The sequence below is a fragment of the Neomonachus schauinslandi genome, chromosome 5, assembly GCF_002201575.2.
Source record: "Neomonachus schauinslandi chromosome 5, ASM220157v2, whole genome shotgun sequence".
Lineage (NCBI taxonomy): Eukaryota > Metazoa > Chordata > Mammalia > Carnivora > Phocidae > Neomonachus > Neomonachus schauinslandi.
The window spans coordinates 33,409,002-33,433,017 of NC_058407.1; the positions used below are offsets into that span (position 1 = coordinate 33,409,002).

Here is a 24,016-nt window from a genome sequence, read left to right on the forward strand (position 1 = left end):
AAATAAAGCTATCATTTACTGGATCAAAGTGTGAGAAAAAAAAGTCTGTAAAGGGTAACTCTTCTAATGGAAGTAAATTTGTGGAGAAACGTGTTGCTTTTTATTAGCCATTAAGTTTATTTAATGGAAAGACAAATTCAGCTGAAGATCATTCATTAAGATAGGCATAATTAACAATAGTTTATTAATCATTCTTTTAAGATGATCCTATCTTACCACTATTACCTTCCCCATATCTGAGAGATTTATGTGAGTCTTGCAAAAGAACATGTAATTCTCTCAATTAAAAAAAAATCGAATAATAAAAGAAGTACTATAACTTTGTTTTGAGTCAGTGATATCTATGCTAGGCTTTGCCATAGGACTCTGTTGTAATCCCTTATAATTTGGTTTAAATTTCAAACATTTTGACTATTTAAATAACCCATTAAGGGCTCTGCAAAATCACAAGATATTCTATATGTGACTTAATTACTATCTATTCCAATTACACACAACACATTATCATGCTCAAGATCTAGATTTATTTTAAAACATTTAGTCCAATTTATATTAATGCAGAAAAACCACAACCAATAAACCACGACTGTAGAAGAGACACAATAATTGTGTTCGGTCACATTACCACACAAATATAATTTGATATTTAATTAAAGGATGATCAATCACAATCACATGTAAATGAAATATTTATCCTCTCAGTAGTAGTGAGAACCTCTTTTGAGTATGTAAGGTCTTCTGGGTTTATTCTCATACAGCTGCCGTTTCAGAATGTAAGGGATTTTTCTCTTTATAACTTCTTCCTTTTCATTTTTGTCATTTCCAGCATCAAGAACATCTTCCTGAATTAACTGCAAGATAGGCAGAATAGAAATCAAACTTAGATGCATGACATCTTCCAGAGTATTTTTCTACATTTTATCTCTTTTGCTATTCAGACAGTTAAGACACATGTGGATGAGCTATATGAGGTTTAAAGCAATTAAATGTTTTGTCCAAGGACAGATGACTATCAACTGACTGAAATAGGATGAGAACATGGTTTTTTCTGACTCTCTGTTCAAGGCCAGACACTAATACCTCCAACTGATGCAACACGCCCAGTAAGTCTATGAGTATTTTTCAGGCTGTAGTTTATGATAGATGAAAATGTTATGAAAATATATCATAAATCACAACAAATATAGAATTTTGAATTTAGTAAGCCAAGTTTGGCCTCAAAAGGCAATAGGATTTTGTATTCTGTTTGGTTAATTACTGACTTGACTTGAAAGCCATTCCAAAGATCCATTTCTTAATCAAAGAGAGAGGAATGCCTGTTCTGTCTAACTTAGTTGTAGAAATTAACACATGTGAAAGCTCTGTTTAAATAGTAAAGATCTCTTTAGATTGTGGTGCCTAATAATTAGAAGCAAGTTCAAATTCAATAACTTAAGGGAGTTCATTTCCATGTAGAATCTAACCTAATATCTCATTGAATATGCCACATTCTAAAATTAGTTCTGAACACCTTTTTCTCATACAGTTCTGAATAAAAAATTTCAGCTAGCAGAAAATGTTTAAGAATTCATCCCAGAATTTTGCACTTAATTTGTGTGAAATTTTTAAACAAATGTTCAAGATAAGAATTGTATTTGTATTTGTGATTGTCTTCTAAACTTTGGGGTCATAAGAAATACTAAGAGGAGACTAAGTTTTTAATTATAATGCATGTGCATTGAATTGTATCACCAAGTACTTTATTTCAACCCACAGCATTCAGTTTCAGAGAAGGTAAAACAGGTACTGTCAGACAATCTAGTTTCTTAATCTTATGTTTCTCTGTGAACATAGTCTGTAATTATGCATATTATGTTCTGAATGATATTATCATTTTTTTAAATCACTCAATAACATTTAAAATAATAAAAGTTCTAATTTTATGTGTGCCTGATTTGTGTGTATCATAGTTTATTGAGTTGTTGTTGTTGTTATTGTTGTTTTTAATTCCTGCATAAAGAGTACACAACTGACATTTCCCTATGTTAAAATTAACATTTTTCAAGTTTTATTGACTTAAAGAATATTTTAAAGACCTAAGCTATTTAGCTGGAATCGGAATTAAGGGATGAGTAGGCCACCAAGTAAAATTAAAACTAGTTTTTTTGGTTTTTCATTTAGAAAACATCTTTTTGTTTATAAGTTAGAATAAACACTAGAAATTCTGTTTTGCATTTCTTCTTTTCCACAGGGTATCTTTGTGATAGTCATTTATAGAGATCACTATATTAGCAGGAAAGGCACCCTCGGATTTCCAATGTTGGTGTAAACCCAAAATATAAAACATTAAGCAAATTTCTCTCAGAGGTTAATACGAAAGAAATGGTTCCCTTGTTGGGAAATTTTTAATTTTTTTTCTTTAAAACATTTTCATTTCTCTTTTCCCCCTTCAAACAAATATTTCAAAACCAAAGGCAGTAAATCACTAGTATTTAATACAACTGTTTTATCCTACTTCAGTGTAGTTCTTTTTGTATAATGGATTTTGGATGTCTTGGCTGTGGTGGACCTAGTTTAGATGCTAAAGACCTGAAATCTATGTATTCAATTGAAATAGAAATATATATATTTTTTCCAGTTTTATTTGCCTAATATATTCAAATACAAATGGAACCTTTTGTGTTTTGTGCTTGTTTATAAACACACATGACTTGGTGTTTCTAAGAAAACATTTTGAGTCCTTAAATTTTGTAGGCATGCCACCACCAAAAATTGCCTGAATATGCCATGCATTTAAGCACAATAAAATCATGTGGATCAAATCTGCCTGAAGATGTACCCCCCTTTTAAGATTGAAGAAAAAATATTTTGCTCCAAATATTTGAAGATCTGAAGGAATGTTAACGTCAACATGTGGTTTATTCTTTTTTAATATTTGTAAGTCTTCCTGTTATGATAATGATCAGGGTAAAAAAAACATCAGTACAAATGAAAGTTAACTAGTATATCGATAATTACATTCGTATTTTGTTTTTGCTTTACCTCCCATTGTTGAAAGGCTCTGCTGTGACAGATTTTTTGGAGTTGGTATATTGTCAGCATTGCTTCCAAGCTAAAGCCATCTAAGGCAGTGGGAAATTTCCTTCTTGTAATAAGCTTCTCTTCACGAAACTCTCCTGTTTCCTCGGCTTGGCTGTTCAGGTTATTTACAAAACTGCAAACATTTAGCAGGGTCATTTTCCAAGAAGAAACGCTTGCTTTACTGATCTGAAGTATAGAAAAAAATAGGTACTTAAAATTTAAAAAAAAAAGTAGTTAAAACTTGTATTATATGAATAAGAAATAAATTTCCATTGTGCTAAGTCATTACATTTTAGGGCCTAACTGTTACTCTACCCTAATAATTACACTGTGATTTATTTAGTAACTTTATATCACCAAATTGATTATATTTTATATGTATTTCTATTTTTAAAAATGTAATACAGTTATACACATGCGCACAAGCACACATAAATGAGCAAAGCAAAAAATAGAAATAATAGTGAGTATAAATATGCAAATATATGTATACATCACAGATGAAAATACTAAAATTACCATTCTCTTTGGTATACTTCAACTTAGTGTCTAATGGAGCATGGACTACGATGATACTAATAGATTTGGACAATTACAGTAGTGTAAGATCACTAATCCATTCCACACCTTGATAGTTCTCATAGGCAGCATCATAGTTGATTGACATATTTATTTGCAAATTATAATATTTTCTAGAATTACCATTTTTTAATAAGATCTTATCCAAAATCACTATTACCATCAACAACTTTTCTATGTGCTACTAACAATCAATGAGGAAACATGAGGACTTAGGAGAGCCAAAATGCAAAATAATAAAAATTAACAAAAATTTCAAACGGCATAGATGAAGAAAAGCATACATTTTTCCTAAAGACACACACACATAGATGGGAATGACCACATAACCATGATGGGAGGATTCAAAAAGAGTAATATCGGGAGCCTGGGTGGCTCAGTTGGTTAAGCGACTGCCTTCGGCTCAGGTCATGATCCCGGAGTCCCGGGATCGAGTCCCACATCGGGCTCCCTGCTCAGCGGGGAGTCTGCTTCTCCCTCTAACCCTACCCCCTCTTGCGCTCTCTCTCACTCTCTTCTCTCTCTCAAATAAATAAATAAAATCTTAAAAAAAAAAAGAGTAATATCACATGTCAATTCTCTCTGAATTACTCCCCACCTGTAATGCAATTTTGAATCAAAGTTCCAATTTGGAAAACATGGGGAGACTGGAATTTGGAGGTGGGGATTTGGCAAAATAATTATAATGTTAATTTGGAAGTATGAATGTGTGAGAATAACCAAGAATATTTAGAAAAATGAAAAGGTAATGAGGAGGAACTTATTCTACCAGATGTTGAAATGTATCTGAAAGGCTCAGTAATCAAAGGAGTGAATTAATAGAGCAAGAGTAAACATTAAACCCAACAGGAAATAATATCCTAAAATTGGTCCAAGTACAAATGAATGTGTAGCATATAGCAAAGTTTGCATTTGAAATCCTTGGGACAAGTGGCTACCAGGAAATCTGGACTTAGATCTAGTTATAACTTTCTTGACATATTGTTGTTTAACAGTATCCAGATGGGTTAAATATGAGTAAAAATAAAATAGTGTCTAAATATATAGAATTTGCTTTATAAACCCAAAAAGGTATTATTAAACAAATATCCAAACTGCAATCCACAATGAAAAGGATCATTTTAAATACATAAATGTGTAGAACGTCTCTGGAAAATTAACAGTCTGAACCAACATCAGAAGCAAGATATATTGTAAAAGCTGCCCCAGAATGTTAATATCCTTAACACAGGTAGAGAGAGCTCTTCAAAAAGAAACTGTTGAATCCACCAATTAAAAAAAAAAAACTAAAAAATTTTAAACTTTAGATAAGTAAAATGAGTGAACAAGTCAGAATCACTCCTCAAAAAAGAAATATGTGGAAAGATGTTCAACTTGGCCACCACCAGATCAGAAGATTTTCAAAAGAATAGGCCTACTCATTTGGTGTAGTTATAGGAACATGAGGAGACAGACACTTCCTCTTCTAAATATTTGTTAGTCTGGGTGTAGATTGTTGTAACTTTTTAAAGGGTGTTTTGCATTACAATTCAAAGTGTGCACACTCTTTGATTAAGATTTTATTTGAAGAACATGCAAATATTTGAGTACAAAGATATTCACTTGAAAACATTATTATGATATATAATAATATAATATATGATGGTTTTAATCAGTTTGGAAATCCTTTCAGCTATACCCCGTGAATACAGTTATCCAGCCATGGCTTAAACTTTTCTGCTATGGGAAACTTGGAGAGGACATACTCCATTGTCTGGCAGCAACACCTTATATCATGCCAATTAATGGAATACCATATTTTTACATTTTGAAAGCTCTTTATAGATCATCTAATTGAGTGTTTTCTCAAGTGTACTCCTTAGAACACCAGTTCTGCACTCACTGTTTTTCCAAGAGTTCTACTGTCAAGTAAATTGGAAAACTTGAATTTAAAGAAAATTTAAAGATTTCTTGAACTTTGGTATCCTCAGAGCTTTTAACTTGCAAATATTCATTGTAACTTTTAATTTTATGTATGTATTTTTAAATATTTTATTATTTTTAAGTAATCTCTACACCCCACGTGGGGCTCAAACTCACAACTCCAAGATCAAGAGTCGCATGTTCTACCTACTGAGTCAGCCAGGGCCCCATTGTAACTTTTTAATGGTGTCAATATAGTATCAAATATTTCCCAAACTAATTTGACCACAGAATGCTTTATTCATAAAATATTTGTTGGGACTAGTGTTATCTGGTTACTTTTTTGGATGAGAAAACTGAATTAATCATCTGGTTTCCTTCTGCCAGTTAAAGTAGTCAACTACATGACTCAGTAATTATTTAAGGTCCCATTAGTCCCTGTCATACCTAGGAAGCCCAGCAGAGAGAGCACGACTGACTAAAGGATGTCTAAGTAGGAATCTTGCATTTGAGAACACTTTGTATAAGGTTTCACTATTTCATTCAAAAAATGGCAAAGACTCTCTTTCTTTGAATCAGGCTCCTCTGAGCCCCCTTCTTGACGAGGTCCCAACTTTGGGCTCTGTCCTTGGTCTCCTTAGTCCAGTTTTAGCAAGAATCATGCTGAGTCAATTTACACACGTACATGCCTCTCACCCTTGATATCTGATCACCCTAGATACCTGATCAAATATCAGATACTTTAACACATTTCTGTCCTTAATATCAGAATCCTGTTGTGTCTTCTAGCAAGATTTCTTCTAGCCTTAATGTTTCCTCTTATTGCATCTACTGAGCCCCACTCTGCCTCGGCTATAAATGCACACTTGCCCTAGTTGTATTTGGAATTGAGCCAATCTCTGCAAAACCCCCATTTCAGTAGCCCTCTTGGCTAAAGTCTTCCATACGACCTTTAGCTGGCATCATGAATAATTTTTCTTTAATAATAAACATTCTTAATTATCAAATTATTTTATACAAGTGTTTATAATAGACCTAAGCCTATAGATAAGAAATTTAGAATATTATCTCTTCTTGTTTTCAAGATAAGGAAAACAAGAGTATTTGTGGTTCTTACTTAGCATTACTTGATTTAAGTTTTTAATACTAAATAAGATTCTGGTCGAACTTTTGTTACCTTAATTAAATGGGAGCTAATCTATATGACCAATACTCACTCCCTGTACGTTGAACTCAGATGAGGTCAGCAAATTGTGAATTCAAACATTCACTGAATTGAAAATAATTTAAGCCATCTGTGGTGGAGCTCTGAAGTTTTGTAGTTGAATACAAAATGGGAGGGTTAGTAATGAATCCTAGATTCCCATTGTTAGTTCAGAAATACTTATTAAACTCTTACTGTATACTAGGCATTAAGTTTGACCATAGAAAATTACAACATTGTAGCAGCTTTTTGAGATCCTGAAGAAAACATACTATACCAGGTTCTCTTTCCTAATAGAACAATACAAAAGTACTAGCCCTGGTAATAAAGAGAATTGTATTGTGAGAAAAAATTATCTTCCCCTTTTTAAGCTATGAACTCTCTCTTGACCTTCTGTTGCTTAAGTAAAATTTGCCATTAGCATTTCCCAAAGTAGTCTAAATAGCTTTACTTTAAAACTGAAATTGCTCACATATTTTACCTTTAAAATGGAAAGAAGGAAACTGAAGCTTTCTGAAGCTTTTAATAATGGAGTTCTACCAGTATCAAATACTATTCTTTTAAATTTTTAAATGTGGTAATTTAGTTAAAATGATCGTAAGTTTGGAGTTTTCATTTGCATAGAACTCTACTCACACCAAAAATCAACTGAGTCAAAGAAAAATAAACGATAGTAGTTTTGTGAAAAATAAGGAATGAATTGAGCGTTCTGTTCCCATCCTAGCAGCAAAACTGAAATAATGATACTTCTGGGTGCTTTCTCATTATAGACTGTATTTTACTTTTCTCAATTAAAAGGAGACAATGCGATTCCATTTTTTTTTCCATGATGCGTTTTCGAGACATATTCCAAGACTAAATAAAAGAAAAAAAGTTATTGTGCCGATATTTTTATGTATTTCTTTTAAGAGAAAAACCAAACCACTCCATAAACTGGAATTGTTTTTCCCTTGTAACTCTAGAGAAGGAATCATAATTCTACTTCCACGCTTTCACAAAGTAACTAACACTTCCCAAACTATACTACATTTTAGAGATTATTTAGGAGTTTTATGTGTCAATGTAAACTTAGAATTATATGAGTAAAATCTCTACTGAGAAGCTAAGGCATTCCAATCTGCCCCATTTTTTAAACATAGACTATTGGCTTTACTTGTCTTCCTATTTTTGAGTTGAGGTCATTGTCACCATTGCTATTCAGACTGAGTATTAAACAAGGGATCCATTATCTTAAGGTTATTATTTGGTTATTGAGTTTTAATGACTAAACTAAATTTGATCTTTCCTGATATGAAGCCTACCAAATTACGAAAAAAATTGGTTTCAATCCATTCAACTTTTGTAGATCTGGGCAATGGTAAAAATATATGCACTCGAATTTTCCCCAAATGTCTTTTAAGGATCATAGTAGACGACATATCTTTGTTAGCTTTCAGATAATGATGTCTTATATTCTCAAATACAGACAAGAAATGGGTATTTCCCCTTCAAACCCAATATCAAAGATAATTCTACAAATATAATAGGGATTGTTGTACCTAGAACATGCTTATCCAATTAGGGAAGAGAAACGTGAGGTGACAGGACCTGAGTTGGAGTATTGCTTCAAAAATTAGACAGGAGTTTTGAGCACTGACTTTCTTACTATAACATCTGTTGAATCCTTTGCATTGATATCTCAGTGCTTATAATAGTAATTGTACCAAGGGTCCGCCTCAACTCGAAATTTATTTTTCTTTGAGAAACATCTTTCGGTTGGGAACACTTTGTCCATTCCTGCATTTAGATACACACTGATCGACTCACCCTGGCTAAATCAATACTGTGTGGTAGCACGTAATCAGGTGTTTTCTAATTGTGTTTTATTCCTAGGTACAGGTTGGGATCTAGGACTCTTGTTCTCAAGACACCAACAGAGAAATAACAGGTACGGGTATACAAAATTTCACTTGGTTCCATAAAAACCATAAACAAGTGTAGATGATACTTCTGTTATAGGGAGAATGTAAATCTAGCCCCAACCCCAGCGTTTAAAAATAAGGAAACGACGGCAAGCGATGTTAACGAAACCCCTTGCTTAAGATCAAATAGTTCGTAAATTCACAGTTGGAGGGTTAGATCTCCAAGCTTCTGTTTGCAGTCTACTGCTCTTTAGTTTCTACCACATTTATTTCACGAATTGTCATGAACTTTCATTTTTAATTTAGAACTCCATTTTACTCTTCCCTATATAACCAAAATGTCAACTTCGTTTTCCTGAATGGATTTAACTTGAGGCATACCTTTTGCCATACACGATGTGATATGAATGGGAACAGGATTCCTTTAAATACCTTTTCATCTCCACATAAATAATATGTGACTACCTAATTAAAGTTGCAATATGCTGATTGATAGTCACTATAATTTCGTTCCCTTTTGCATCAACACCCTTGACTCCTTTGAACTCAAGGAAAAGTTTCCCGAGAAAGGAAATGCCTCTTGATGAACTTTTCAGTCTTGACGGGAAGTTATTAACTATAGGAAAAAGACACCATGTTTATAATGAGAGCTTATATGTTCTTCAGTCCTTGGTTAAAGAAAAGAAAAAGTTACCTTTGATGTATGCATATTGGTCAATAAATCTGCTTCTAATGCTTTCATTTCCTCTTCTGAATCTGAGTAAAATCAAAACCACATGTTTACTGTATAATCATATATCAAATAATTATATTGTAACCTACAGATTTTAGATTAATCTCAAAAAAATTAGTCTTAGAAGCTTATTGTTTTTCTATGCACTTATTATCCTTAAAATAATATTCAGAAAAAAATAATTATGGTTTTATTTTGGGCTAACAGGCAGCTAGAATAATAAAAACACCCCTAAGAAAATAAACACATGATTACATACCAAAAAAGCTATTGACGTATTGGAGTTGTTTAATCTCTGAATCTCAGTATTTAAAAAAAAAAAACTGATTATATCATATAGTAGAGATTTCATAAAAAATGCTGGTTAATTTTTACCAGCAATAGTTTATATATATAGAATATATGCATATTGATATTTTTAAAACAACATAATGAAAAGATGTGTACAAAATGTTTTTCAAAACCAAGGGGAATTATTTACTGATCATTTTAGAAAAAGAAAGACACTGAGATTTAGTGAACTTGAGATGCTATTTTACAAAACACTTGGAAAGATTTGCTTTTCTACTTTAAATAAGAATTTAGAATTATGTGTATTTAGCTGTTTTATCACAGGCTATTAAGCAAATTGGTTAAGCCAAAATGGGGTTGTCCATCAATACATGTGTAATTGTGTTGAAAATGGACTTCTGACTTTTATTAGGATATCCTTTCCAGTTTCCCCTAGTGAATATATTGCAGAGAAGAAAACTTTAGAAAATACTGTAAGTAATAGAAATAAAGTTATAGAACATCATAATTACATGACTTAATTCATACTCACTGATCTGTCATAAAACAAAGCAGATGTTAAAATGACTATCTTCCTTGCAGTACACACTGTTTTTGAAAAGAAGTGTCACACTTAGAGTAACCACTTGTTAAATTGTATCCAGGACCTAAGTTACACCAGAGCTCTTTTTGCCCTGTTTGTTCAAGGCCAGTCTGTTTCTCAAGGGAATGGCAAATTCCTTTAGCCATTTATGAAAAATGTATATCAAAATCCCTACAAATTCTGGCTGATCACAGCAAGAAGCTCCAGAGTTAATAAACACAGTGTTTAATCAATAGTCTAATTTTTCTCATACACTCTAAATATACCTTTAACATCATGTAATAGACAAAATCATAATTGTAGAAAATTTGGTATTTATATCATTAAAAATTTTGCAAAGTTAGAAGCTCAAGATCTTTTTCTCATGATTAAAATAAATTAAAAATTTTGCAAGGTAACATTTATGTCTTCTGCTAGTTTTAATTTCATAATTAAAATAAAATCATAACAGGAGTTTGAATTAAATATTTCAATGTCATATTACTAAAATATAAAGGTATACAACAGGCTAAATGATTTTTGCTGCATATATCCCCTATTCTTTTTCCCCACTTTGATGTGATATTGCAATATTATAACATTACATGTTACTCTTTTAAATTTAAGTCTTATTTTCAAGATAAGTTATTGGTAGATATTTAGCAATACACGGCTTCTTAATTATCACATGCAAAACACTCTATAGGTAAATAATTTCCATTAATGTAACTATACCAATTTTCCAGTTACATTTTGCATGAACTTAAACAACATGCAAAAAAATTAATTGTATGCTTATTTGTCACATAGAAAGACTATACAAAATGTATTATCTAACAGTACTTGAAATATTTTTATATTTTTTAGAAATGATTTTCTATAAATAATGGTTCATTCATTTACTCATTAAACGTCAGTTTTCACTTTATCTTAACATACACACATAGTTAAGAAAATAATTGGGGGAGGGAGAAGCCACTGCTTCCTAAAAGAATGACTGAGGATGAGAAAAAGCATTTTGAATGGAATGGGTTTTAACTATGGGTTCTCACTTTGACAGGTAATGCAGTTTCACTTCTCATCAGATTTTGACCAGCCTAATTTAAGTTGTCCACAGTTTTTTCTACTCTGGTGGCTACATTCCAAGGGGAGGGCATGAAATGTTTCATTGAAATCTCTTTTATTACCTTGCAGATTTAAAAAGAGAAATGAAATCTTTCAGTTCTTGTAATCATAAAGACAGAGAAATAATATATTCAGTTTCTATCTCTAAAAAGCAAATCCAGAATAAAGGAAAAACTCTTCTCCCTGGATGAATTAACATAAGTAGCAGTATAGTGCAAAAAAAGAAAAAAATCACCTCAGGGAACTGAGAAATGCAGCTGAGCTTACCTGAGCACAGACTCCAAGAGCTGAAAGCCAGAAGTATCATGCATGCCAGCTGGATTTTCATTCCTGCTATCATCTCCTTGAGCCCTCTAGCAAGCCAAGTCCATAAACGTCACAGACACACCGAAGGGGGCTTTCTCTAGCGCTTCCTCTTGCCTTCAGCTGACTTGGAAAGTGAACTATGAGAGTTGCTTTGGCCATTCCCTATATATACATGCAGAAAGATGATGTCATGATAGCACAAGGATTATCTTTTCTGGATGTGCCCTCCTTCATCTCTATCCCTCCTCTCCTCTCTCCACTTCCTCCTCCCCTTTTCCTTTGTCCCCCCACTCTCCTCCCCCACTTCTGAACTTCAGATGGAAGCGTGACATCTACCCTAATTGCCACTGTTGCTCCGGATTTCTGACGCACAGGAATCATTCAAAAGCAATTCCATATAGAGCACACTGGGAAAAAAACAAAAAATTTACAGTGCCTCTCTTTCCCCATTTCCTCTCATTTCTGACTCCAAGAAGTTGTCATTTTGATTTTGTGAAGCATGAGCTCTGTTATTTCTAATATAAGCAAAGTCTCCAGGATGAATGCATGAAATCAATAATTCTTAAGCTTTGGAAGTCTTAAAGAGTTGGGGTTCTTTTCTGATAACCCACACTTGTGAGCAAATGTTTTGTGGTTTAGGGACAAATACAGGTTTTAGATAATGAATACTAGAAGAAGGAAGAAAGTGGAAGATAATCAGGGAATCAGTTAAGGTATAGGGATTAAGCAAAAAAAAAAAAAAAAGGAAGAAAATAAAGCAAAAGACTAGTAGCTCTAAGGAATAGGACGTTATTTCTTAACAAATTGAAAAGTTTTTAGTTTAAGTAACTGGGAAAATGACTGAATTATGTATGCTGACTTTTGGTTAAATGTCTTACAAAAACAATGTCATGTTTATGAAATCCAACTATAAATTATTTATGTGGAAATACATATTATTATATCCCTGAGGTTTTCTGATACTTTACTCTTTTCTCTCTGCATTGCTCTGCTCCTTTTAGATTCATTGATGTTATATCCTATTCTTTTTATAATCCCCTTCTCACTGGTTTTCACCATTGCATCAATTTTTTTCTCCTGTTATAGTCATAAAAATGAAATTGTTCTTTTGGAAAGGAAACAATCCTAAACAATCACCATCCACCAAAGTCAGATTTCTAAGACAATGTCTTTGCATCATATTTTATAAATTACAATGATACTCATTTCATCTCTGGGTTCTCAGAAAAAGAAATTGCTCAAAATATCTTTTGGAATGAAGCTTTCTTCTTGTATTAAGTATTTCAGGATACACGGAGTGATCTGAAAAGGGGATGCTATTAGGAATGTGTATATTTGAAGGTAAAAGTATCTGAGACTTTTTCACTTTTAAATATATCAGTCATGTAATAACAATAGAGAAAAACCTGGATTATTTTCTATAGAGAGTTGATTTATATTTTATGGTATATATAAAATATATATATTTTACTTTAAACTTAAGGAAATGGTTTAATTCCAAACAGTAATTATTTAAAACAGCAAGGAATCATTTGTATAATTTGATGTTCAGAAATTCAACAACGGATATTTTTCTTACTTTTAGTTTGTTTTACGAACTTAATGTACAACGTAATACTGAACATGACTCACTTGGAGAAAATTTTATACGAAGGGTCATTAATTGGCAAAGAAATGTGAAATATATACTGCTAAACATTTGCTTTCCTACCACACGAGGGCGCAACAGAGGTTTGAAAGGCTTTATTTTCACTTAATTAGAATTCTGAGGATTATATTTACTTTCTTCTCACTATCTTTGTGACAGAATCCTTTTAAAACCACTTTATGAAAAAAAATAGAGGAACTTTATATTCTTTGTGCGACATTTAAATTAGTTGCTTTATCTGCTTTTGGATTGCAAATACAAAGAATAATCTTTAAAAATGTGTGATAGCAGCCTGCTAGTAAAGAGGAAGTGTGATTCCTATTCTCCTCAAGTGATTAATAAATAGAGCTCAAGGAAATGTTGACAAAATGTCACTTGAATATTGGCTGTAAATGTGAGAATTGTTTTAAATATAATAAATTGGAAAGTTTTGGGGGAAAATGTGTTAACTAATGTCAAATGATCCAAAATCAAATAGATGCTAGACACCATTTTTCTTCTAGGGAGAAAAAAAAAAAAGATGTGTAATTTTTGTGGTAAAATTATGATATAGATAAACTTTATCTGATCTCTATTGGTATTTTTAAAAATCTGTTACCCCTTTCCTTTTTAGCCCTGGTGCCTTCAAGTGATAGAAAAGCCCATTAAATGATTTGTTTTCAGAGGGTAGGCTATGTGTGGATATTTGCCTTTAAAAAGTACTCTAGGAAATACCCAAATGATGCCTTTAAAGCAGTATTTCAGGTGCTTTCCTATGGAGATGGGTAAACTATTTTTACTTTAAAGGCTTTGCCTAAAATCCTGCTAGCATTTATTTAGCCCATAAAATAAGTAATACAGAGTTTGACTATCACCCTTTGATAATCTTCATGTGTTGGTCTTCCAGTTTCAGGTCACCATAGAGTGGCTAACTCCAAATAGGTTTATCTATTTATCCATCTAAATAGGTGTATTCTGGGTACCTATAGACTGCAACATCCCTATCTACATAGACTTCAGAGCTTCTACTGTGAATTTAGTCAGACCTTTATTAGGTAATTACTTGAAATAGGCAACAGAAATGCCTGTAAGATTGGCATTTGGAAAGAGTGGTCTGTGGACTTATTTAATTTGGAGATGGGAAATCTCAGAAGCAACTTGATGAGTTCTTCCTTTCCAGTCGATTTCTTCCTGTCCCTTTGGTGGCTCCGTCATCCCCATTAACAGCTTCCCAGGCTCTCCAGCTTTTTAATACTCTAATACCTAAAACTTCACCTGTGGGGTTTCTACCGTCTGGAATCTGCCCTCCATCTTCCCATTGGTTTCCATGTCTCTCATTTCTGATATCATCTCTCATTTTTTTTTTTTAAGATTTTATTTATTTGCGAGAGAGAGAATGAGAGACAGAGAGCATGAGAGGGAGGAGGGTCAGAGGGAGGAGGAGGGTCAGGGGGAGAAGCAGACTCCCCGCCGAGCAGGGAGCCCGATGTGGGACTCGATCCCGGGACTCCAGGATCACGACCTGAGCCGAAGGCAGTCGCTTAACCGACTGAGCCACCCAGGCGCCCTCATCTCTCATTTTTTAAAAGACTGTAAAAGTAAACCTTTCCAAGTTTGAATTCCGAAAGTAGTTTCATCTACTTCTACTCCTCCCAGTTTCTGCTAAATGCTCATCTATTTGTGGCAAACTGGGAAAGAGAGCAGAATTTGCCACCCCAAAATATGCTCTTTGGTGTATGGATTCTCTTGAAATGGTTATTTTTAAGAAACAGTAGACATAGGAGCTCTGAAAACCATGTAGGAGTTACCTTTTTGTAAAACATATTTATGGTAATAGGGAAGATCCCCATTTGTAAGGGCGTCTCCCTCTGTGTACCAGGAAGAGGAGGAATGGCCAAATCTCTAGAAACTCTTACCAGTGGAGAAGGACTTAAATCTGCACAGCAACCTTACACTTGTCTATGGTGCTTTTCTTGGTAGCCTTCCATCCCTGGCTCCCTCACCCACCTCAATATCTTCTCTTGTCTTTAGCAGGAGATGGCATTTAAGGTGGAGGGTTGGGTCATTTTGGGGAGTTACCTCCCATGGATATCTCCATGTATACAGACGGTATGCATGTTATTAAACTTCTGTTTGTTTTTCTCCTGTTAATCTGTCTTTTATTATAGGGTTTCTCAGCCAAGAATCTAGAAGTGTAGAGGGAAAATCATTTTTTCCTCCTCTACAACTGTGACCTAGAGGAAAGGACTCTTAACTCCTCATTGTATTCTTGCAAGGTTTACAATCTATTAGGATTAAATGCATATCTACTAAACTGAGCTGAAATCCTAATTATTTCAAATTTCTCACATATTTTTCCATGTTTCCATTTGTAACATTCCTTTCAGCCACATCTCTACTTCAATTTCAATTATTTACGACTCTGTCATAAAGACGACTAGTCTTAATATTTGACGTGAGCTTTTAACTAAGTCAGTTTTCTCAGCCTTTGCTCTAGTCATTCCTTCCCCCCCTGACTGGGAAAGTCAACTTTTAAAAATTACTTATGAAGAGCATCCTGGGATCATGTGCATTGATCAGCTGAGTGCTTAGGATAAACTGTGGGTTTACTCCATTCCTCTAAATGAGTCTCTGGTTTGGAACTGTAACTCTGATTCATCTAAACAAACAATGATGTCAATCTCTTTGTAAACTCAATTGATTTTTCCATTCAATTAAAGTCCATTTTCTAGACATATGGATAGCTGTGTGCATGCACACACCCACACCCACATATACTATCATACACATGAAATGCATATAACCCAGACATTGAAGACTCAGGTAAATGTAAACCAAATGCCCAATTTCTTGATCTATGTGTAACCATGCCTTGCCCATAATCTCTGTAAATTCCCAGCTCATTTCCCTTTGGCTCTTCCTGTCTCTACTCTTGCATCTTTATAGGTAATTAACTTGGAAAAATTGATGATGAACTTTTGTAGTCAAAGCATATTTTGCAACTTAAACTCCAGTTATAACACAAGCTTTGCCTGGAATCCACTTGTTAGTGAACTGCCATATTTAACTAAGGATGCTGCACCTTGTAGTTACTGTTGATCTCACTTATAATCTTGTTTCTCATATCATATAGTCTTGTTTCTCGTATCAAAATATTGAGGTGCTCACAAAACCACTACCCACACTATGTGTAATGCTCAAGTAGTTGTCCTTATAAGTTTCCTTTTAGAGTAAGACCAAAATGAAAGCATTACAGAAAAAAAAAAGTCCCTAACAACTTTCTTCTTTTATTTTTCTTACTTTTACAAATTAAAATGTAATTGTCTAGGGTAAAAAATAAGATGAATTTTTCTTGAAAGAAAAATTTTACCTCTTTTTTTTTAATGTTACAAAGTCTAAGAAAATTTCTGTAGCACCTGTAACACTCAAAACAGAACAGATGCACCTGAGCTACGATTTGCTAGGAGGAGATTTAGTGAAAAACTTTTTCTTTCTTTATCTTAAGAAGATATTAGATGTTGAATTTGGAACATAATGATTTATGTTATTAGTATTCCTTGGTCTTATTATTTTTTTTCAATTTAGATTCTTTCCTTGGGGTTCCTGATAAGTATCATGGCTTTGAACACCACCTATTCCCTAATACCCTCCCAAATTGCATCTCTGACTATCCAAATCATATATCCAGTCACATCCTCAGCAGCTCTACTTGGAGGATCATTAAGCAAACTTATTCTCCAAAAACAAAACTTTCAACTCCTCCAAACACCATTCTAAAAATATCCTTCTCTTCTAGTGTTCTCCATTTCAGTTATTGGAACCATCATTCACTACATTGCACAGATCAAAAACTAGAAGCAATTTACAATTTTTTCTCACTCCCTACCATTTCCAAGCTATCAAAACCCCCTGTGGTGGAGGTCTGCCACCAATATGTATTCCAAATCCAAATGCTTTTTCTTGCTCCATTATCACATCCAGGTCTAAGCCATTACTGCTCCCAAGAGTCACTCAATAGCATCCCTACTGAGAGTCTTGATCCATTTCAATGCAGTCATCACAGAGTAGCCAGAAAAGTTGTTTTGTTGTTTTTGTTGTTGTTGTTTTCAGGTAAACGTATTCTTGTTACCCTCTGCTTAAAACCCTCTGAATCTTTCCTATTGCACTTAGACTAATTTCTGTCTGTGGCCTAAATCTTCCTGAGTGGGCCACTGCATCCCTCTCTACTATAATACCCTACCTACAGTTCTTCTCTTCTGCCGTTGTATTTCAAGCACACTGGCCTTCGGGCTCTTCCTCAAACAGGCCAACCTTTTTCCTCCAAGATTTTCAGTGAACATTGAATTAGATTACTGTTTAGCAAATGTTCATTCCTGCTTCCTCCCGGAGTGGGTGGAATATACTTTCCACTCTCTGACCATGACTTCAGCCATGAGGCTTGCTTTAGTCAATGGGATGTTAGCAGACAGAAGGAAAACAAAGACTTGCTATGTGTTTGCAGCATGGGGCTTGCCTCCTCACTCTTCTGCCACTGCCCCAAGAACTCTTCCTGGATGGTCCCCAAATGAGGAGAAATAGGAATCAAAGCTGAACTAGCTGTCTTGCAAGCCTGCAGTGTTAAGCAGAGTTTCCTGAGCTTAAAGCAGAATCAACTTAGCTAACTCACATATGAACAGGATTAGATAATTTGTTTTAAGTAACTGAGTTTTAGGGTAATTTGTGATGCAGCACTTTTGTGGTGTTAGTTGACTGATACAACCATCTATTTTAAGACTCATCCCACTGCTATCCTAATCAATCTCTATAGTCTTTATTTGTCCATTATTATTTTGTCTTGTAAGTAAAAGCAATAATCTTTTTTTGGTGTGTGTTATTTCTTATATTCTCAGAACACAAAATAATGCTTCTCCTGGTAGTAACTCAGTGAATATTGTTAATTGGATGAATTAATAAACTAATGAAACTCTAAGCACCCCTCCCTGATGGTTTTAGGGTAGCTATCTCTCCCTTACCTCTCACAAGGACATTCTCATTTTCCAATCTTTGGAGAGCGAAATCCAGGAAGCAAATTGCTTTTGAAGAGATTCTTAGCCAAATGGTATGAGAGAATGCTTTCCTTGAAGGGAGTCTTGAGTATTATTTTTAATTGCAATTGACATTTTATAAATTACCGTTTTTTAAAAAAGTGGGAGTATGGTAGTCCTGAAGGCACATGCTGGTGTTTCCAACTTGGTGAGCCAATTTGTTCAGAAAGAGTAAGTAGGGGCAGGTAGTTAGAGGCAGAGGACTAAAGTAAACAAGATGGCATTCTGAGTAGAGAAACACCGTAACCAATACCACAGGCCTCAGAGTAACCCAAACATTATTTTAAAAGATTTTATTTATTTATTTGTGAGAGAGAAAGACAGAGAGAGCGAGCGAGCACAAGCAGAGGGAGAAGCGGGCTCCCCGCGGAGCAGGGAGCCCGATAAGGGGCTCGATCCCAGGACCCCGGGATCATGACCCGAGCCGGAGGCAGACGCTTAACGACTGAGCCACCCAGGCGTCCCTAAACTAAAGATTAAACCTGTCTTCAGTTTTGAGAGAACTATTCACTCATTGAGAACCTATTCTATGCCCCGTGGCACACTGTGCCAGGTTAATTTGATTTCATGTAACACAGCATACTGTGAAGGAGGGTTCAATATTATTCCCATTGTGTAGCTTAAAAAAAATAAAAAGGGCAGTAGAGAGTTTAAATAAGGATAGGGGACTTATTAAGAGTAGAGAGTTTAAATAAGGATAAGGGGACTTATTAAGTAGAGCTTGGATGAGACTAAACAATGCTTCCTATTACAACAGCTCATCGTTCTAATATTAACACTGGATCCAAGTACAAGTTAAAGAATATCTTGTATTAACATGTTGTAGAAAATAGTATGCCAAGTAAAAGACAGGCTAACACTTTTAACTTAGAAGTACATTTAGTAAAAAGTCAGATTGGATTGTATTTTCAAACTGATTGCAATTCTTCAGTTCAACCTTGGCTTTCTTCCTTTCCAGGCTTAAGAGTGTGTTATACATATTAAATAAAGAAACTTTTTATGTCAGTATCTTTCTTTTTATCATAAGGACCATGTAGAATCTAAGTGGGCTCTGCATGAATTGAATTGTTTTAACTAGGGTGGAGGATAAGGTAGTCTGAACAAAGAAGGAGGAGGAAAGTGAGGTTACTTCAGCCCAAGGGGAGTCCAAGTGAGTGGCCTTGGAAGAAGAACAATTTCCCACTTTGTACTCTAGGTGGAGGCACTCGTACGTATAGAATGAAAATACCAGAAAAGCCCTTTGGGGTACTAGAGCACATTTTAGTGCTATCCTAATCCCTTAAATCAAAGAATGTTGGAACCGAAAGGGCTGTATGGAACAGCTAGTCTTATACTTTAATTTTACAGGAAAGGAAACACAGACCTAGATACTCTGAGTGGGTTACAAATCTCCTCCACCTTCCAAGCCTTTATCACATTGGTCATGACTGCTCAGCCTACCCTCCCTTCTTATTCTAAGAGAAAGGTTATTCTCCAACATCAGTCAAGCTATTTTGAGAAATTAATTGATCTGTGAGTTACCCTATTATTATTACAGCATTTTCACAAGTTGGGAAACATCCAAAGGGTATTAGTCACTATCAAATGCACTTTCCTTTTGGACAGGCCTCTCGTTTTGTCCTTTTCTGTTATATAATGCCTTGCTTTTGGCATTATTAGTCTCCATTGCTATCTTTCAGTAAACACAATCTGTTCGTTTCTAAATCATGGATTCTCTCTTTATATGATCTTTTGTCTCCCCTCTATGTTATAATATCACCTTTTTTCTATGTCCTCTTTGGCCATATATCAGGGATCCACACTCAGGCCATATATCAGGGATACACACTCAAATGCCTATCGGAGCAAATAATATGTCCTACTTAAGTCTTATTTAAGAGGATCATCTGCTTGCAACTGAGCTTAGGTTATTTTTCTTCATGTGGTTATATAGACCCAAGATGGCAGATCTTCCATTTTTTCAGCATTTCCCGGAAATTCAGATTTTTATGGAAATGTCACAATCTTTAATTGCAAATATTTAATTTAATTTTTTTTCACAACACTCAGTGAACTATATGGGCCAAGGTGAACCACTTTGGCATGAATATTATTCTGAGCTGAAGACAATTGAGACTCTAAGGGCTCAAGAGGAACTTTTGCCCCTCTCTTAGCTATATAAAATAAACTAAATTGGAAGTCTTTCCCAGAACAAGAGTTATTAGCAGAAATAAATTTTAGCTGAGTGTCCCATCTGCATGGCAGGGTAAACATCTAATTACTAAACATCCGTTCTCACATCACACATCACAAAGTGTGTATGCACAAAGTGTGTATGCCAAGCACTCAATAGTGTTAGCTTGTGCTTCAGATTGTCCTCTATCTTTCTATTTGACATTTACATATCTTAATCTTTTTGGATCATTCTAGTATCTGTTCACAAGATCTTAACTTAGATTCTATCTCAGAAATTCTATGTAAACTTTTTTCTTCTTCTTTCTCTCCAAAGACTCTTTACTTTCCAATTTGGAGATCTTAAATGGTAGCCCAATATATAATTTTGTCTCTCTGTGGCTTGCTTTTTAATTGAGGTATAATGTACATACAGTGAACGGCATAGATCCTAAGTGTAAAGATTGGTGAATTTTGACAAATGTTTGAATTTGTGCAATTTAAAACCCATTAAAGATGAAAATTATCTTTCACACCTGAAAATTTTCTTATGCACATTCCCAGTGAATTCCTCTGACATCACAAACACTTAGTTTTGCTTATTCTTGATCTTCATATAAATGCAATCAAACATTGTGTACTTTTTAAATTTTATTATGTTATGTTAATTACCATACATTACATCATTAGTAAACATTGTGTACTTTTTTGTGAGCATCTACTATTGCTCAGTATGTTTTTAAGACTAACTTAATTTATTGCACATATGAGCAGTTTGTACCTCTTTATTGCTATTATTCTGTTGGAGACTTATACTATAATTTGTTAATAATTCTCCTTTGAGATGGACATTGTGTTTCTCCCGCTTGGAGTTATTATGAATAAAGCTCTTATGAACACTCACATTTAAGTATTTTCCTGGACATATATTTTCACTGCTCTTATATAAAATATTTGGAATAGATGCTCTGGGTTATAGAGTAGGTATGTGTTTAACTTAAAAAGAAATTGCCAGTTTCCTATGTGGGGTTCCATTTTAAAATCCCACCAATACTATTCTTGCAAATATTTGGTGTGTCCATTCTTTTGAATTTTAGTCATTATATTGGGTATAAAGTGGTATCTAATTTTAATTTGCTTTTCCTTCATGACTAATAATGTTGAACTCTTTCATGTGCATGGTAAACATTCTTATATTTTTGGGGGGAAGTGTTTTTTTCAGGTTTTGATGTTTAATTGGATCACTTGTCTCTTTATTGCTACATTATACGGTTTTGTGAGTAGATATATGTATTGCAAATACTTTCTCCCAGTTTGCAACTTGGTTGTTTTTATAAGAATGTCTTTCAGTAAACAGAAGTGAGGAAGTTTTATGAAATCTAATTTATCCCTTTTCTTCTTTCTGGTCAGTGCTCTTAATATTGTAAGAAATCTTTGCCTATCCCAATGTCATGAAAATGTTTCTCTATGTTTGCTTTTAGAAACTTTACAATTTTAGCTTTTAAATTTAGATCTATAAAACATGTCTCTTTTTTGTAAATGCTTTAGAGGTCAAGATTAAAATTTCCTTTTTAATATTCAACTGCTTCAGTATCATTTGTTGGACAGATGTTTGTTTCCCCATTGAAATTTTTTGGCACTTCCTTTAAACAACCATTGATCAGATGTGTATGGATTTATTATCTTTCATTGATCTATTTGTCCTTATATAAATGTCACATTCTATTAATTACTGTGGCTTTATAGTAGTTTTGAAATCAGCAAATATAAATTCCTCAACTTTATCTTCTGCTGAATCATTTTTGCTACTTAAAGTTCTGTGTATTTCCCATCAATTTTAAAATTGGGTTCTTTGTTTATATTTTAAAACTTTGTTTTGATTGGGTTTGACACGACTCTAGAGACCAAATTGAGGATAGTAGATATGTTTGAAATATTGAGTCTTCCACTTAGCATACTCTCCATTTATTTGGGTCTTCTTAAACTTAACTTCCCTCAGTAATGTTTTTGCAGTTTTCAGACTAGTGGTCTGCTTTATTAAATTTTATTTTCTAAATGTTTATTGTTAGCATATGGACACCATATAGATATTTGTATTTTGTCATTGTGTCCTGTGATCTTATCAAATTCACTTATTAGATCTACTAGCTTTTTTGTATATTCTTTTGGTTTTTCTACTTAAACAATCCTATTTTTTAAAACATTTATTTATTTATTTGAGAGAGAGAGAGAGAGGGAGCACGAGCAGGGGGAGAGGCAGAGGGAGAGAGAAAGGGAGAAGCAGACTCTCTGCTGAGCAGGAAGCATGACATGGGGCTCGATCCCAGGCCCCTGAGATCATGACCTGAGCTGAAGGCAGACACTTAACTGCTGAGCCACGCAGGCGCCCCTGTATTTAAACAATCATATTATCTACCAATAAAGACATCTGTTATGTGTTCCTTCTAAACTTTAAGTCATTTCTTGCTTTTATACTGTTTGGAAAGAGAAAATCTGAAGGAAAACCTCATGGCGAAAAAAAGAACACTCTAACTGCCAACAGTTCTCTTTGGTTGGCATCGATCTTGGTGAATTCACCATGGTTTAGGATCCAGAGAACTGGATCATGTCTTAGCTCTAGATATAATCAAACTCTAGGCAACTAATGTGTGATAACTGAACTCACCAGAGAATAAAGTACTTCAATCACAAGCAATTTCTTAAATTATACTAAGAACTCTAACTACAGTGTCTGCTCTCACACCCTCAGGCCAAGACATTCTTTCATTGCACACAAGTCTATTATAATCAGGAATTGTTTTATGAGAATGAAATCAGCATAAAGACCATTAAATGATAAGAATGGTTTCTGGCATCAGGCTCTGATAATCTAATATTTCATCCTCACAGGAATAATAACTAATATTTATTAAGCCACTGCTTTCTCGCAGCATTTTGATGTGGTACATACCATTATAATCCCTGTTTTACAAATAGAGACACTGAGGCACAGAGAGTCTGAGTAACTAGTAAGTGGTAGTGGGATTCGAACATACGGAGTCTGTCTCAAGAGCTCAAATTCTCAACCCCTCAGCTATAGGGCTATGCAGAGTCTATTATATCAAGATCTGATATATTGATTCTTGGGATGGGTAGTACTTGTACTGAGATTGCTTAGCAAGTCACTTCTTTCTCTCTACTTTTCTGTTTCAGTAACTGGCTAGCATCTCTTTGACTAAGACATTATTTCTTTAGATATGATAATGAATTCAATCATGTTTCAGTGAAGTTTGTCAGGTGACCTTGAATAACTCTCCTTAAGCCATTATTGTTAATTAAAGGTGAGATCTCAACCTGGAACACTCTGGTTGGTGTCTGCATTCAGAAATATTGAATTTGGCTTTAACATCTTTAAAACCACAATTTGTTGCCATGCTTTTAATATGGAAAGATGTCACATTTAAAAAATTCACTGGATATTCTTTCCTGCTTTGTTAAGGATTACTTGACCA

At 34.1% G+C, this 24,016-nt stretch overlaps 1 protein-coding gene across 1 annotated transcript; it reads right to left on the reverse strand.

Annotated features, from left to right (window-relative positions):
• Positions 1–507: 507 nt before the first annotated feature.
• NTS (neurotensin) lies at positions 508–11,895 on the reverse strand. Its single transcript, XM_021687510.2, has 4 exons — positions 11,625–11,895; positions 9,341–9,402; positions 3,022–3,246; positions 508–851 (listed from the first exon to the last, which is right to left on the reverse strand). The coding sequence occupies exons 1-4, from the start codon at positions 11,695–11,697 to the stop codon at positions 699–701; spliced, it is 513 nt and encodes a 170-aa protein (XP_021543185.1). The 5' UTR covers positions 11,698–11,895; the 3' UTR covers positions 508–698.
• Between the last annotated feature and the right edge of the window lie 12,121 nt (positions 11,896–24,016).

Coding starts and splice junctions, on each gene's coding strand:
- NTS (XM_021687510.2), bottom strand. CDS start 11,697: ATGATAGCAGGAATGAAAATCCAGCTGGCATGCATGATACTTCTGGCT. Junction 3,247..9,340: donor CCAATATGCATACATCAAAG/GTAACTTTTTCT, acceptor TCTATACTTCAG/ATCAGTAAAGCAAGCGTTTC. Junction 852..3,021: donor GAGCCTTTCAACAATGGGAG/GTAAAGCAAAAA, acceptor CCTATCTTGCAG/TTAATTCAGGAAGATGTTCT.